General features: G+C 36.3%; 1 protein-coding gene across 6 annotated transcripts in view; it reads right to left on the minus strand.

Annotated features, from left to right (window-relative positions):
• Positions 1–118: 118 nt before the first annotated feature.
• SERCA (ATPase sarcoplasmic/endoplasmic reticulum Ca2+ transporting SERCA) overlaps positions 119–18,498 on the minus strand; it is a 52,386-nt gene continuing 34,006 nt past the window's right edge. For 2 of the 6 annotated variants that reach the window (XM_022060324.2, XM_087349047.1), the window contains exons 9-19: positions 18,117–18,289; positions 17,681–17,904; positions 16,512–17,019; positions 15,971–16,255; positions 15,284–15,496; positions 14,728–14,948; positions 13,765–13,900; positions 13,001–13,153; positions 12,285–12,418; positions 11,604–11,721; positions 6,643–9,981 (exon numbers count right to left, since the gene is read on the minus strand). In XM_022060324.2, the coding sequence (XP_021916016.2) occupies positions 9,781–9,981; positions 11,604–11,721; positions 12,285–12,418; positions 13,001–13,153; positions 13,765–13,900; positions 14,728–14,948; positions 15,284–15,496; positions 15,971–16,255; positions 16,512–17,019; positions 17,681–17,904; positions 18,117–18,289 (2,366 nt within the window). In that variant the 3' untranslated portion in view covers positions 6,643–9,780. Of the gene's footprint in view, positions 2,067–3,619; positions 3,687–6,642; positions 9,982–11,603; positions 11,722–12,284; positions 12,419–13,000; positions 13,154–13,764; positions 13,901–14,727; positions 14,949–15,283; positions 15,497–15,970; positions 16,256–16,511; positions 17,020–17,680; positions 17,905–18,116; positions 18,290–18,498 lie in introns of those variants that run through there. The other 4 variants (XR_015535228.1, XR_002542549.2, XM_022060325.2 and 1 more) reach the window with 4 other exon arrangements.

The raw sequence follows: 18,498 nt of genomic DNA on the forward strand, positions 1-18,498 counted from the left end.
ATTCAGAAACCAGAAAAGGTGAGGAGAGGACATTAAGACCTCTTTACAAGAAGGGGGTGTATTTGGAAGTGGTGGAACGGACTTAAGAATTTGCGATGTACCACAATCATACGCCATATAACCACCAAGTACAAGGCTTTATTACTAACATATTTTGGATTTTTCTTGTACAAAACTTTCAACTCACAGTATCAGTTTCTCTGTACATAACAACAAAGGGAAGCAGAGTTTTTCACTTATAAACAATGCACAGTTTTTGTCCAGCAGACAGGTTTTCTTGTTATAAATTTTTAATACCTCCTTTGTCTGGAGTTGAGAATCTTTGACCGTCTGGGCGAGACACCAACTAAAAGCAGTCGTTCGTTCTGATAGAATCTGGTGACTGTATGTATGAAATAATATTAATTTGAGAATGGAATTCTTCCTAAAACTACCTACTTATCTCCTCTATCACACACACTCTTAGAATATAAATATATACTGAGTTTTGTTTCATGGTCTTCCTATCCTGACCATTAGGAAAGTAGGTACTGCAATTGAAAAGAACATTCAGAAAGTCTTGAAGGAGCTAAATCCCCCTCTCTTATTTTTTTAAATACACAAATCATTCTTGTTAATTTTTAATTGATTCTCGCCCAAGATTCCAACATTCTCCTGCACTTTTTCTTTTTTTGTCTTAATGATGCCAGCAATAACAATGCACCTATTGTTTCAAAATATATTTTTCTATTTATATTTACATGGTTTGTATAAATTTTGTTATTTGATTTCTATCACTCAAAAACACCATTATCGCCTTTCTAAAAAAGTAAATACTTTCTCATTTGAATCACTCACACCTTCAATCACAGACTTGCAGTGAAGTCCTCAATAGTCCTGATTATTCCTTTGTGCATTGGAAGGAAGACGACGGAGCTTGTTGTTTGTTGATGACGATGTTTGAAAACAAATGTTCACTATAAAGTTTTCCATTTATATATTTTTAAATAAATAACAAGAACAAAAAACATTATTGAATATTGTCTGAGGGATGTGATATAAAGGACAAAGGGTTTTGTTCAGTGTCCCATGTTCCAGACTGACCAAGCCTGTCCAGGGCTCTGAGTTTGGAACAAGTCATTGGAATCATTGGTATGGGGCAGAAAAGGAGACAAAATGAAAATGGGGCTCTATATCCACTTGTGAAATTATGAAAAAATGACATGCCAAAGTTGTTAAGGAGTTGTCCCCCCAAAAAAGTTTTTAGTACATACATACAAAAAAGGTTGAAAATACAGCTGTTCTCTTAAACACAGAAACGAGTCTTAAGGGGAAAGACAGTAGAATGAGAGAAATAATATTATGCCCATTGTCAATAAGCAATATACTGTACTCCCAGCTTGGTTAGATTTTATCGTTAATAGCTGTTTTAGTCTTTAATACAGCGTGCTTATTGAAGATATTGTTTTATTAGTATCAAGCACTTGTTGGCTTATTCTGAAGCTGTTATGTTGAGCATTAGGCATGTTTTCTACCACTTGTCCACTACTGCTTCACCAACTGGAACAGAATACACAAGTTACTTAGGTTAGTTACTACTAAGATTTAAGCAGTTATTTTAACATATGAAGATATTACTCCTTTGGCTACATTTTACGGCCCTGAAGATTGAACAAAATCACATGCATAAATTATACTACATTTCTAAAAAAAAGTGAAAAGAAGCATTCTACATAGGATGTATTAAACAGAACTACACCTACAAGCAGTGCTGAAAACTAAGTTTACTTAACAAATTAAAGTATAGAGTAACAAACCACAAAATATCACAGGACAACAAACAAAATACAACAACAAAGCTAAGCCTTACGCCTGGAGAGGGAACAACGTCATTAACAAATGCCTGGAATCTTTAACACAAGTTTCTGTTTATAATAATGATTTTAAAGGAAAAAAAATTCTAATATTAATTGTTCCTCGCAATGTTCTATTTCACATGTAGCCTCCATCATCACCATTATTATCACATCTGCTGGTCTACCAGCCAGCAGCCCTTCACCATTTGCCAATTACAGTGGTTGGTGTCACTGTGAAATATAAAAGCAAAGAAAGATGGATCAGAAATGTTTCTAGCATGCAGCAAATGGCATGACTATCACAGCAGGAAGAAGCGCTGCAGCATTTACAGCCAGCTGAAGAACAGCGCCTAGAAGCTATACAGGGTGCCACCCAAGCAATCAAACTTTCCAAACGTAAAGAATTATATCAACAAATAAATGTCATATAAAAACATTTACTTCTTCCAGTGACTCGCTGGACAAGTTTTTAGTTATCAGAATGAACCCTTTCTATTTCCATTCACAGTGTTGCATTGCAGCCCGGTGTTTCCCTTAAAACTGAAAGCAGCGTACTAAGGCCAACTCCAACCTTTTTTTGGTTAATCAGTGCATGGCTACAACAGTTACATTTGCTGGCGAATCCATTAAAATTCCAGACTGTCTGATCTATATTTTTCTGCCCCTCAAAGTGACTGCAATTTCTTAATAGCAATTTTTTGAAATGACTATTTCAAATATGCCTTTGAGGATTTTTTATATTACTTAAAAAAATATTTGTTGTCACTGCGGTGAAGTACATGTAAGACCCTAGTAGACTAGTAATCAAAGAACATGTTAATCATCTTCTGTTATCTGGTCCATATTATAATACAATCAATATATGGTCTGATATTTCTAATAGTCTGATGGCTTGGGTTCACGTATCACAAATTTGCAAATTGTATCATCAAAAGTTAGCAAGCACATATCTGAAGCAAGTTTAGCTAGCTTTGGGATCGTTAAGAGGAACGGTATATGGCTGAAGTCTACACTACTTTCTATAGGAAATAACCTATGTAAGTTCAACACTCTTCAAATTATAAGTTTAGAAGTATGTACTGTAGTATCATTACAGTGTAATAAACAAATGTATGCATCTACATATACCATAAAAAATGCATGTCACATGTGAATATTAAATTCGAAAGACTATTCATTCATAATTAGGTAATCTATGACTTAACAGGTGAGACTTGAGGTTCCCATAGTGACAAACACAAAGATGGCTCTCTCCTGTGATGTAGCGCCATGTAGTCTGGTACATGAAGGCAGTAGGCCCCTGTGAAATATATCTACCAAACTACACAGTGTTACATCCCAGAAGACAGCCATCTTTATAACAAATAGTTTGGATTTTCCCCATTTGAAAATGTCCCATTCTACACATTTACCACTGTATGTATATGCATTGATGCATATTAAGACTGCAAACTTACATCAGAATTATAAAATGAACAATTTAAAATGCATGAATGTACAGGACAAACATTGGAACTGTGATTTTTAACACTATTTTACCTGTCAATCTTTTCGTATGTCCTGTTATTTAAGCCAAATTATTGGAAATACTTCTGAAAAATGAATATTTTGTACTGACTGTACAGACAGTGAAAACCCATACCCAAAATAAATGGGTGCATTATGAAATATAAATATTATTAAATATTATAAATGTAAGCTTGAGATCTACAATAAATGATCATGATTTTAAATGTACTGGAAAACAATATATAGGTCCTTGGGTCAAAGGTGACAATACTCACACAGCATTCCAGATGAAGAGAGACGGGTGATGCAGGGAGGGGTACACTCCATTAACTTAACCAAGCACTGAGTAAATTATGAAAAAGAATAAAGGTAACATTAGTTAAAAGAAATCAAGTACATCAGAGAAAGGAGGCAAAACAATATTAAGACGTTAAGAAACGCAAAAGACACGCTATTCCGAAGTTCAAATATTCTCAACAATGAAATTTATATGTAAAATTGTTCTTTTGGACTTCGTCAATCGTCTAAATTATAAAATAATGACATTTAAAGGGTCCGAAAAGACAATTTTACACACTATAATGCATGATCGTCATAAACCTTCAAACTTCAACAATGAATAGTTGTCTTGCATAAATATTTCCACAATTCTCACATTCTGGGATAGTGCACATGGCAATCCTCTGCCCACCTGATATCAAAGGGGACAAGAAAAACCATGAAAAATCGGTATATGAATGTTAAAAGGGAAAGGACCACTAATATCGAATTGACTGGTCCCATCAGATCATGCTGCTAAATTTCAGACGATGTTGACTTCAACACTGAAAACATAATAAAATGCTGATATATTATAATAGTCATTAACAATATCTTACTATAATTCCTTCAAATAAATATATTCAGACACTGCTATGGATTGATGAAATGACTGAATGAATGATCATTACACCCATCATAAATGTACGTCATATACACACAAAAAATTTAACAAATTTTTCATTCACACCAATACAATTTGTAATCACAATTATTACCAAAATTCTAGTACTCAAATCAATATTTACATAAATGTTTCAACGTTTTTGTTACAAACTATAACTCAAAATTCTTACTGTGAAAGATCAGCTACAAATTATGAAAACTGTATCTGATGAACATGGGGTATGAAAATTAATTACATGTCTTTCTTCAGACACACTTCCATTAAGAGAGGCATGTTCATCACACACAAAAAGAAATATTGGTATATTTATTTCACTGAATATTACAAAAAGCGTAGATGAATGTGTGTTCTCACTGACCGAAAGTTTTTTTTTTTTTGCTTCTGTCAGAAGGTTGTGTGTGTCTGATTATATTTATATAAATGTCACAACTGCTTAATAAACATCGCAAAATTACATTGTTACAAATGGGCAACCAAGAACAGCCAGGGGAAATTACAAAGGCATTAAATAAAGTTGGGTCCCATTTTTGGAGGTGCTACTGCAGCATTTGTTCCAAGGAACTGATGCAAATCTGAAAAATGGTTGCTATCCTGACTTGTTCATTTTCAATAAGGTTGATAAAATTAATGAATGACTTGTTTGTAACTGAACTTCTTCTTCTTCTATGGTGTGACAGCCCAAAGTCGAGCCTTGGCCTCCTTGTAATTGAACTCAAAACAGTATTATTTTCACTTACATAAGTATTATAATGACAGGAAAATATTTCTAATGGATGCCCATGCGTAACATTTTCAAGAAAAAGAAACTAAATTAGTGTACTTAGAATTATTTTGGCATTACATAAATGTTCTTCTCAGCTATTATTAGACACACAGTAAATGTAACTTTACAACTGAACAAAAGATTCCTATTTAAAGTAAGCCCGATGACTGTATGAGAATTCTCTACTATATAGTAGGCATTACATTAATATTGCTTTGAAAACCATTTCTGAATATTCAAGAAAATCATGCCCTTGTAGCAAAAACATTTTTATCTTACAAAATACATATAAACTCTTATTTCTTTTAGCTGTCAGTGATGTTTATATATCAGTGGAAAACAAAATGATTTAACTATTACGAACACATTTCTGCTACACCAGGATCATGAATTTTCCCAAATTTGACAATATTATAAGGATTCTTACCTAAGGCAGAAGTAATCAGGTTGCCTGCTGACTGAACTTAGAAACATCAAGCTTTGTCAGGGGAGGTTCAGGTTACATAGGATTGTCTGACTGCACACTTTGTAAAATAAAAAACTGCAAACTGGAACAAAATTCTTTAAACTTCATGCAATAAAAAAATGGCTTGTAACAGAATTAATAACCTGAATAGCACAAATCAGTATTGCCTCAGTCCGAAAATCTCAGACTGATGTATTATTTTGTTTTATCCATATTATGAACAGTACTTAAGACATGTTTCAGGTTTTCATTGGCAACTGGAATATAGTATATATTTCAATAACAGTTCACTTCCTTATAGACCTGTTATTCACTACCTTGTTAAGTTTTGCCACAATTTGTCTGCGGCATTATCAGTTGCCCTTAAACAAATACGTGTTACGAACACCATGACCAACCTCTGGCCGAACATTACAATGTACAATGATTGCTAAAAAGAGTGATGTAACTGAAACAAAGATATGTATTATGAAACTCAACACGCTTGTCTGAAAACATCTTTCCTCAATATCATACTCCACAGAATGTTCACTCAGAGATTCAAATGGCCATTGTGTACACAAAAGATGTGAATCTTTTTTTCTAATGGCAGACATTTTGTCTCCTTTGGTTTTGTCACTTGATATGAAGACAACTGATTTTATATTTTAATTGTAAGTTTCAGAATAAATGTTATATTTTGAAAATGCTTGCATTTCCTAGTACTTCTAAAATATTACACTTCTTATATCCAATAGAGGATAAAGCACATATCACATAACATTAATATGGATTCTATTGTCTCATAAAAGGACGTCAAATGAATACTCTGATGGAAACCGATCAAAAAAAAAAAAATCCGCTACACAAATACAAACAAATGACCAACATGAAGGAACACTATGATGTCATCATATTACAGAGTTCCAGCCGTGTGAAAACTTTACTCAAGTTGCAGTTTCTGAACTGGAACTTGCCGAAGAATAACGCAAGAAACAAGAAAATGTTCTATTTGATGCAATTATCAGTCTTCATCTTTTGCTCTCAGCATATTTAGGCTTTAGATGTGGTACACATGCTTCTATTCTTACTTATTTTACATGTTGTTCTCTTAGACATTATTTTACAAAATAAAATGTACATGTCTGCAGCCAAATTTAATTTATTACTTCCATATAAACACTTCACATAAAGTTCCCTTTCCATCTCTGCACTGATGTTATTTATGTTGGTAGCCAGTTTGTCTTCAGTCATACTGGAGCCAACAGTTTCAATACAATAGATACAAAGCACGTGGGTTGTGTCCGATTATTTGGAGCAATGGCACGGGCCCCTTCAACCAGACCTCACAAGTTCCTTCCTACTTCTATTTATCATAGCCGTCGAGCGAATTAAATTTAAGGTTGACATCACATAAAAATGTTATTGTCATTAGTCCAGTGCTGTGCCACAGCTATACATGCATTTGTACTTAAGTACAAATTTATAATGCGAGGAGCTATTGCCGCAAACACATTTTGTTTTATGCCACTCGAGATAAAGGAAATATACACGCCTCTACCTCGTCTGATCTACAAATCCCTACCGAAAAGTGGATTGTGCTTTCAGCAATTAACCTGCCACAGCCATTAGAGATGGTGGATATAGTTCCTGTTTTGTATTGATAAATCATAATAATTAAAGGGGTAGAAAATAAAACCAAAAAGAACTCTTAAAACCACTGAACTATAGCTACATAATCAAAATATGGTATGATAAAAGGGAGGTGGAAAGAAATCAAGCATGTCAGTAGGCGGAGAAAGAAGCTTATCAGCAAGTACAAACAGCATGCAAACACTTAATGTAAGTTACACTCATTTTTCTTTAAAATATTAATTTCTTTTATTAGTAACACAAGTTCTCATTAACAAGTTGTTCCACTGTTACATTACTTGATATTTACACACCATATTTATGTTACTTTTAGATTCCAATTCTCTCATTAAAATGCACTGAACAATTTAAATGAAACTGGAGGAGCTGAACCGTTCACTAATAATGTAAAATCTCTTTCTCAGCATGAAAGAACACTTAACATGAAACTCATTTCAGGTAAGTGATCTGCACTAATATTAGTGTTATTTGTATAAAACTAAGTCTTACTTCCCTCCAGCGAGTTCATTAAACTGTTCACCAACATTAGGTTATTTTTGCATGAAGCAGAGGAACTGCTTGCTTAGATCATGACGGTTAATACTTTTTTGTCTAACACATGCCCTTAAAAGGATCAAATGCACTCGCATACACACAAATCTAATTCGTACTTACTAATAATTTTCCCTGTATTCATTCATACATTAACAAACATTAAATTTCTAAACTCTTTCTCTTCTGTTTGCGTGTTGGAAGTGAAATCAACTTGTTTTAGCCATACTAAAACTATGACTATATGGAAGAATTTTCAATGCATTATACCAAACCCAACAGAAGAAAAGTTCAACCTACAACACGTAGGAACCATTAGCTGGGGTATGTCATTTTCTCAAACAAAAGGTCTTGTTGTGCTTCAAAGTGATAAAGCATCATGCATAAATATATTTCTTCCGTGAAAAAGAAATATGGAAAATAATAATGATTCATAACACACAAGAGTAAGTTAATGCCAGTCCATTATTCACAGCAGTAGTTTTAGCGTGCAGAGGTGCATGGGCACAGGTTTGCACAGATAGGCTGAGCCACAGGATGGGATGGAAGCATAGAAGGTACAGAGCTGGCCACTGAGTGAATGGATGGCTTCATATATGTTCCACATCACAAAACGAAAAGCAAAATACAAAATTAAATACATGGAAATTTTTGTATCCATTCACATTGCTAACGTTCCCTCAGTATATTCTTCACTTAAGCAATCTTTTTAAAGCCACGTTTCTCTTCTTCCCATCCCACTGTAATTTCTTTTCTGTCTGAAGGCCACTCTGTCTCCCCACCTGAATCGATAATGAAATCGCAAACGCAGCAATAAATCACGCAATACAATACCTGAAGGGTAACCTAACTTTCTCAAATAAGAAATGTCAAAACAGGAAATGCTATTTTAAGATAATTCTGCCACCATTCTTCAGCAATCAAAAACTTCCACTTTTCACTGATATGTATTATCAATATCTGGTAACAGTTTAATAACAATAATTTAAATGTTGAATATACAGATAAACACAATGAACTAAATGGAACAAAAATGCACTTGTCCGGCATTATTACCTAAGTAAACAGCGCCTCTTCAAACAGAACCTTGTGATCCCGCACAAAGCCCATAAAGAGTCTGCCATTAAAAATAAATAATTCTTATGCATGAAACTCTTTATCCCCAGAAATGAAATGGACAAATAAAATTTGCTGCAATTACATGGGTTACATCATGCTTTTTTATACAATTAATTCAGACTACGATACAAAACCATTACTGAATAGTTTCTTTTGTAGATCAAAATGGCAGACATGATGTAGTACCCATAACAGAAGTTTCCTGTTTCATACAAATATGCATGTTTGTTGTTCAAAAAATCCCACCCTCCCTTTCAACTCCATGGCTAAACCTCATTAAAATTATTGTCAGAATGTATAATATAATAAGGGCTCTGCCTAAAACATTATGTACACAGGTAAGCAAAAACTGGACAGCTGTCAGCAAATTTTCAGAGAGAAAAAAAAAACCATGAAAGAAACTAGGTGCAAAAAACAAAATGACCATCTGACAAAAAGAGGTGAGTCTTAAAAAGGCACTTCCCTACTAATTACAAAATGAATGCCTTTACAGTTAGAAAAATGTAAAGGAGTAAATGTTATCAAAACATACTCATAGCACAAGGTTATTCGGTGCAGCACGAAAACACCTTTCTGGAAGGAGGTCGAGTTTTGTACTGATCACTTGTACAGGAAAACACAATGATCCCTGGTTTCTGAGTGAGCAATTCCCTTTTGTGTCCTGGGAAGGAAGACACACCCCTCGACCCTGTTCTCCACCGAACCACTCCACACCCCGTCTCTGGTCCACTGTCACTTAATACTGCCTCTGCAGTCACACACTGTGACCAAAGCACCAGTTCTCTCCATGCTCGGCATAGGGAGGGTGTTAAGGTTAAACTGTTCCAAAACAAATCTCTGTCGATTGAGACTGTCTCTCTTTCTCTCTCTCACCATATTTTATATTAATTTATAAGTTAATGTTCAAAAGTCCAGGGGTGAAGTAGTATTTATTTGTGGCTGGTTTAGGTAGGCAAAAATTCACATCCACTATTATTTCCTAAAGGGGGCCGAACAATATCAAGGCAATGAATGCCCCCCACATAATAACAATCCAGTGCAGGGTATAAATGAAGTTCTCACCATCAGCAAACTTTCTGGCAACAAACTTGAGTGTTTCATCAAGTAGCACAACAGGGATGGAGAATTTCATGACGGTCACCCACTCATCGACATTAAGAGGCGTTACCTGAAAAACAGTCTGAACGACAAAACACAAAACTCAATTCACGTTCTCTCACTTCTGCTAAAAATAAACACTATAATAACTGCATGCACTAAACAAATTATACCTATCATGAAAGGAAAGATAAATATGCTAAGCCTCACATATGATTCTGGAGAGGAATAAACCTGATAAGGTAAATACCGGGTCTACAATTTATGCTGTAACGGCCTTGCTTGCATTGCGTGCTCGGCCGAGTGCACTGTTGGTGTGGGATAGAGATAGCGTGTTCTTCCCGTGAGTCACAGGCGAATCAGTTTCAGTGCCGCTAGTAACAGCGAACTACAAATATTTCTCGTCACTAATACATGTTATTACATTAATTGTTTTACCTTAAATCACAAAATATTTTCAAAGTGACTTCCTTGTGCTTGCAAGCGACTTCACATCTCGTTAACATGTTTCGAAATACTTGACGAAGCTCTTCTTGGGAAATTGTTGAAATGAATTGTGGTTTCCTGTTCTTCTTTTTATCCAAAACTGATCCCGTACTACGATTTTTTTTTATTAATCTCTCTATCGTGGGCCTGCTAGGAACACTTTCACTGGGAAAATGTCTGCGATATTTACGGCGGCATCTTCCGTAGGATGAATATTTGGCATATGTTTCGACTAAGAACACACGTTGCTTAATACTGTACACCATATTATCAACGTCAATCTGCGATGAGAGACGCAATGAAACTGATTCGCCGGTGACTCACGGGAAGAACACGCAATACTCTCTCCCACACCAACAGTGCACTCGGCCGAGCACGCAATGCAAGCAAGGCCGTTACAGCATAAATTGTAGACCCGGTATATCGCTGAGGGACACACAATAGAACATCTTATTCAATACTACGTTCAGAGAGAAAGCTGTCATTCTCATGTCATGACATATAAGGTCTGACAGGAACAAACATTGCAATTTACATGTTACAGAGAAAATACTCAAAAATCTCTTTATAGGACAAAAAGCCTAGGGGGGCGAGGGGGAAGCCATAAACATGTATTACTTCAAAATATAGTATACAGGATGTAAGTTAAAGGTATGATACAAACATATAAGTGAGCTCCACACACCAAAGCAATAAAAAATGTTCATCTGAACATAGGTGACAAAAGCTTTCCATTTCAAAAATTTCTGATGCAGCATCATACTTTCACTGTTTCCATAGCAATAGCTCAAAATGCATTCTATGAGCTACTGGCCTTACTGTTGCCATTTGCACACCAACAAAACAGATAAATACCTGCCACTTATTGAAACAAATGAACATCAACATGGTCCCATCAAATACCATTAATAAAATATATGAATTTTAAATTCAGAGAACTCAGACATAAATTTAACAAGTGGAACTCTCATTCAAATTTATCTGTTGGACAACAAATTTAAAATGTATGCACATCAAAGAAAAGTAGGAAGTACAGAACACCTATGAAGCAAAATTCAGGGCTCCAAAACTTTGATCTTACATCATAAAAGAATTCTTTGTCAACAATTTGTCAAGAGTACAAATAATCTGGGAAAGAATTAAAAGCTCCACTATAAACTCTGAAAAACTTATATTTCAATTGCCTTAGGTAATTATAAAAATGCAGAAACAACTTACGGACAAGATCTCAACGTAAAGGATGACAAAGTGGAGAGTGAAAGACAGAATCATGGATCCCATCAGCCACAAGTTGCACCATGGGGGCATCGCAACTAGTGACTGGTTCTCAGACAAGCTGGAAAAAGTGAAAACTTATGTCAAAATGTTTGGAATGAGTACGATGGTTGATTATATGCATCACTGTGTGGGGAACCAGTAGGACCCAAGCAATCAACCACAATGCCACTCTATTCACCCCTGTCACGACAGATTTTACAGCCAGTAAATTTTAAGTACCTATTCATACTATTCATTAAACAGAACGGCAAACAAACATGTTCTATAAAATTTGGCATACAGGTTAGTGTTCACTGTCCCTGCTCTACGTAATACAGCGTATTTATCCATAAAGTACGACAGTAAACTTCACATCATCAATGTCAGCTGTGTTGGCAACAGGGTGAATTTAAGAAGCCCGACTTCCAAACCTCGTCTTCTCTCACAGTAGGAAGAAGCACAGGCATCAATTTTCAACCACTGCGAGGAAGTCCTTGGTATATATATTTCTTCATTTGCTACAAATTTCCACTGCCGGTATGGTCAACCATAATTACAAACCTTACATTTGTACAAGTTTATTAATATCAGATATAATGTGTAGTATTGGTTCATGCCTTTACAATAACAACTATGTATCACCTGTTCATGGCATTGAGCATCTCAATGGTGACGAGTACAGACAGAGCCATGGTCATGGGATGAGGGTCAGTGAAAACATGGCAGTCAACTCCCTTGAACTCCTCTCCTTCACCAATGCAAGCAAGATGGTGAGTCTGCAATAAAAAAATTTAGTATGAACAAAATATCGAGAAAAACGTATATAGCGTCAATCAGAAAACACGACCAAACTGTATATTACACACATATTTAATGCATGTAACCAAATATACAATATAAAACCACCAATGACATGCTTTTTTCAACAGAGGCAACACATCTGTCCATCTGCGACCAAGTTTAACGAGATTATCAAATGCCCTGTTCATATAGCTCGTACTTGGGCAACCAACCACACAACTGTCAATTCAGTATCTACCAGAAAAACATATTGTGTGAAAATATTTTAATGTAGCACGCGTAAGAACGCATTATCATTACAAAATACAACTGACTGATGTCGGCAGAAAAACGTTTTATATGAAGTGGGCCACAAGCACCTTCGTAATTTGCATAAAAGGGCAGGATCTGTCACAGAGAATATAAAATGTATCATATTTCAAGCAAACAAAACTTTGAATTAAAGCATAAACTTAATTACAGATTTTCAATAACCCTGCCATATGAATTCAATTTTCTAATATGTAACTGAAGAAGTAATCAACTGAATTTCAATCAACAGTGATGTTGGCACTCACCAGTTGATAATAATTCAACCCTGGTCCAAGAGGACTGTACATGAACCACCAAGAAGCAGCACCAACTGTTGCGGCACCTACATAAAATCCAATAGCCAGGTAACGAAAGAACAGCCAGCCAGAAATCAGGGACTCATCACTCTTACGTGGGGGCTGCAAACAATCACACATCATATGTCAATACCCTCTCAATTTAATGATAATCGTAATTTCATTTACCAAGCTATAGCAAAATATGTTCCATTAAGAACATGATGTACAAATTATAAGTATGTAACTTTAGAAACATAACTCCACTAATGACAGAAGAGTAATGTAGTCGAAATGACAGGAAATTATGAGATGTACAGTGAAAATATTTTCGTAAGAATACAGTTCATGAAATTATACTTTATTCGTAACAGACTCAGACTTGCAATCCATATGCCTTCTGAATATGAATGCAGATCTATTATTAAGTATGATAAAGTGCCCCCTGGTTAAGTTAACAGAGACAATGACATCACAGAAAACAAAGTCTGAAATAACAAATTATAATGATCATGTATTGTAATAATCTGAGATTCTAATGGCAGGAAACTATTTAATGTGGTATACTGGGTTATGGTGCTGTGTGGGTTACCAACATTTCAGGAGACTGTATCACCCACATTTTCTGGGTGAGACAACTTAGAAGATGGTGACAATTATGTTGCTCTGAAATATTGGCAAACACCCATAAGACCGCAGCTGACAAGTTTTATATAATCAATTAGAACTTTCACCTTGGACATAATGTCGAGATCCGGGGGGTTGAAGCCGAGGGCAGTGGCGGGAAGACCATCTGTTACTAAGTTGACCCAAAGCAACTGAACCGGAATGAGGGCCTCAGGAAGACCCAAAGCAGCAGTCAGGAAGATACTGTATCAAACATTACAATGGGAAATTACCAACAACTCTGCTGCCAATGATGAGACAGGCTGACATTTGGTTCCTTACCAAAAATTCACCAAAGAGGGCAGCGTGTTCACATTAATAATGTTGAACATAAATGTTCTGCCCATGGTACCAGAACTTCCAGAATACCTCTGTGACTCATCCAATGAGTACCAGGGGTTCTCCTCCTACATGCGGAGACAAAATGAGGCATTAAATTGACCACTAACTCCATTCAGTGTTGAGGTTCTACCTGTACCCCGTTTGGACACGGTGTCAAATGCAGATAAAAGTAAAAATGTTCCTTCACACATGATTGGTATGATTAATAATAAAGGAGAAATTACAGAATATTTAGAGGTAAAGTTACCTTACTTCTCTTACGTACGTCAGGTACGTTGTCATATCCATTCCTTCCCAGCTTCACCCACAATAACATTTGGGCAAATTGTGGTGGGGAAGGGTAGATCCTCAATTTCTGATCAGAATGAAACCCTTTCTTATGAAACTATAATAATTATATTAAGAATATGTGTGGTACCTAATAGATAAGAAAAGTTCTCTTTTTTAATCTCTTGAACACATTGTAAAAATATTGGTTGCTGTTTTTGCTTTTACCAGATATCTGTAAGTTTAAAACAAACATGGCACTTTTGAAAATCTAATTATGTAAAAGACATAAAATAACACAAATGGGAACAACCATGTTTGCTGTCGATATTTATTCTTATACAAATGTAATAGTGATGTACCATTAAAGTTAATTTAGATGCTTAGCTACAACACTCAAAGACTGATGGAATAATACAGACCTCACAACTTCACCAATGTTTGAAGAGATCAGGTATCGGATAAACTGTTTCATGTTGTTGTAAATGGCTCGGCCTTCCTCAACAGCAGCCACGATAGAGGAGAAGTTATCATCAGCCAACACCATCTCAGAAGCAGACTTGGCAACAGCAGTTCCAGAGCCCATGGCAATGCCAATTTCAGCCTTCTTCAGGGCAGGTGCATCATTCACACCATCACCCGTCTGTGAACCAATGAACAGAATGTTACTAAAATATGATGATGCATTCCGGTTTTGGTTACAACTGGACATCGATAATAAACACTTTACATGAAGATATACAAGTCACATCCAGAAACAATAGGGGTGCAATCTGAATGTCAACATGAGAGTTTTCTCTCAAGCATCCCTTCATAATTTAGTACTTTTACTGGAAGACAAAGACAGAGCCAGTCTCCTAATACAGAGAACATTAAAAACTTTAATTTTTTAACTTCCGGTACCGATAAAGTTTTTATACTGTTTAAACAACACAAAATGGATTATGTCCATACAAAATAAACTAAAATGTATCTCACCATAGCAGAAATTTCATTCATGCTCTGCAAGAACTCCACAATCTTGGACTTATGTGCAGGCTCTACTCTGGAGAACAGCCTGGCTCGAGCAACTGCAGCTTTCTGCTCGCTGCTCGGCAAATCATCAAATTCACGGCCGGAGTAAGATCTTCCAGTTGTGTCCTCATCCTCTCCAAAGACGCCAATTCTGCGGCAGATGGCTTCAGCAGTGGCCTGAGTTCACCATTAACAAATTCAAAGTATAGCAAATAGAGAAACAATACGATTCAAGTAATAATAAACATGTTCAATTATTTGAAGTAACTAGGTCAGGTGTCTCAACCTGCGTGCTGCCTGTTGGTGTGTTTTGTGCATCCTGTGTATATTTTTGTCATGTTTTATTACCCTGTCTATAATAAAACAAAACTGAGTGATGTATGTATGTATTTTGGATGGTTAGCAGCATTTTTATAAACTGCAATCAAATTATATGAAATTGTTATCATTATAGTCAGGGAGCCCACAAAATAGCAAAGACTTGAAATGTCCAGAACCCCTTACAGGAGTTATGTAACTGGCGATTTTTCTGTATTACAATTAAGAAAGCTATGAAAATTAATTTATATATTACTGATGATTAATACCAGCTTTTTAGGACTCAAGGTTCATCAGTCCAAGAAAGACATTCATATCCAACAAGAAAGGTACCTTGTTATCACCAGTGATGACAATGACACGGATACCAGCAGCACGGCACCTCTGAATTGAGTCAAACACCTCCTTGCGGGGAGGGTCCAACATTCCCACAACACCAACAAAAGTCAGGTTCACTTCATATGTGTAGAACTTGGTAGAGTCACCCAAATCCATGTCTTCAGGTTTAATAGGATTATCAGCAGTTGCAAGAGCCAAGCAGCGAAGCGTGTCACGACCAGTGCCATACTGCCGTGTGAGTTCCAGAATGCGGTTCTTCAGGGTTGCACTCAGAGGCACCTAAACACAACAGCTGTTAATATTGTATTCAAGCAAGCTAATGAGAGATACATAAAGCTGAATTTGGGGCCATACGTAGACAAAAAAAGATGATGAGACAATACATTAAGGTGGATCCCAGCGAAAATAGGATAGGAGGTGGATGGAACAAGCGAAGGATGATTTTAACTGGTAGACAGTGGCATTACTGGTCATCAGTTTAAACAGGACACCCTTATTTTCAAAAACTTGGATTTTGCTGAAGCAAACCCCGTACCTTCTGGGTCCCAACACGGGCATGAGTGCAACGATCTAGCACTCCCTCAGGCGCTCCCTTCACAAACAGCTTGGGTCCATTGCCAAGACGAGTTGGCTTCAGTGGCACACAGTAAGAAGACATAGATTTGCGATCTCGGGAGAACTCCAAGGTAAATTCCTTCTTCCATTTGGTCTCCATGTCTTGCCTGACAGCAATTGCAGATGCACGGCGGTCTAGGCCCTGCTTGGCTATATTGTAAGGGTTGGTCTTCTCAGCCAGTACAATCAGAGCAGTTTCAGTAGCTTCACCAACCTTCTCAAATGCCTGCTTGAATTCATTGAAGTCAATCGCAGAGTCATTGCACATAATACCAATGGTTCCAATCTCATGAAGACCATCATAGTCTCCACCCTTTACCTTTTGACCTCGAAGGAATACATCACCGATAGGTTCGTATGTTGAACCAGTGATCTCAAATTCATGGAATGAGCTGTCATTACCCTCAACCTTTTCAAAGATGAACATTCTGTAAAGAAAACATTCACAACAACATATTACATGAAATATGCGACTAGAAAATAAATTATAGAGAAAGAACAGAAAATTCAATTGATTTTATATATCAATATACTGCACAGTACGCAAGGTTTTAAGATTTCTATACAGATGGATAAATATTCAAACATTTTAAATGCTCAAAAACACTCAGTTCACTGTATGAAAGACAGAATATAATAAACTTATCTCAGTAAGTTTTAGAGTTTTGTCAGAAATACAATCTCTTCTTTTGTTTTCTATTAACCACATGTTCAAAATGAATTTTAGCCCTTAAATTATCATTAGTGTTTTAAGTCTATAAAACGTTCTGTTTTAAATTTTACAGAAGGCTATAAATATGATTCACACACACATACACATGGTCTTTCATATTCAGTGTAAACGCTAACATAAAGGTTCAAAATTTGCTCAAGCAGAGCAGAATACTTTTTTTCAGTTTATACAACCTTGATCCAATCTAGGGGTCAAAGTTCAAAACCACTGACAATTCAAGTATCCATAATCTTGTCTAAGGTGGTCTTCTAGAATGTGAAGCACTGGCCCACTTACATGTCCACCAAAAAATTCAAATTACTAAAAAAACCCATTTATTGCACGAGTGTTGTCAATACAGACTATGCTTTACCCACCGGCTAACAGACATCTGATTCGTGGTCAGCGTGCCAGTCTTATCAGAGCAGATGACAGACGTGCAACCCAGGGTTTCTACAGAGGGCAAGGAGCGCACAATGGCATTCTTCTTGGCCATACGTCTCGTTCCCAGGGCCAGACAGGTGGTGATGACGGCAGGCAAACCCTCAGGAATGGCAGCAACAGCCAGGGCAACAGCAATCTTGAAGTAGTACACCGCACCCTGCACGCAACAAACATAATGGAACTCTGATACAATGAGATTTACAAAATCCATTTTTTTTTCTAAATGTAAACCAGCCATAAGATTAAAACACATTTCCACAAGGACATGTATGACATCTACTGTATGGAACAAGATAACAGGGACAAATAATATGTAAATTTCAGAAGTGCACAGAACGTTAGTATTTCAATTTCACCTAATCTACTAACCTTAATCCAGGAACCACCATGAGCTGGGTCATTGAAGTGTCCAATGTTGATGGCCCACACAGCAACACAGATGACAGAAATAACCTTGGAAAGTTGTTCACCAAACTCATCCAGTTTCTGCTGCAGAGGGGTCTTAATTTCCTCAGTCTCAGACATCTCAGTTCGGATCTTACCTGATTAATGACACAAGATATAAATGTAAATAATCGCCTTCTAAACCATGAAATGGATAAACAGAGAGATACACAGGAGTAACAACTTGCAGCATAAGAAGTGGAGATGGCGCAGCAGTAATATCATGAAATTAAAAGCACCATTCAGCAAAATAAAATCACAAACTGCAGAGTATTAACGACATAAAAATCTTGACCTCAGCAAGAAT

The sequence above is a fragment of the Zootermopsis nevadensis genome, unplaced genomic scaffold (assembly GCF_977971745.1).
Source record: "Zootermopsis nevadensis isolate Lab colony 2312 unplaced genomic scaffold, Znev_1.0 Znev_ptg000015l, whole genome shotgun sequence".
Classification (NCBI taxonomy): domain Eukaryota; kingdom Metazoa; phylum Arthropoda; class Insecta; order Blattodea; family Termopsidae; genus Zootermopsis; species Zootermopsis nevadensis.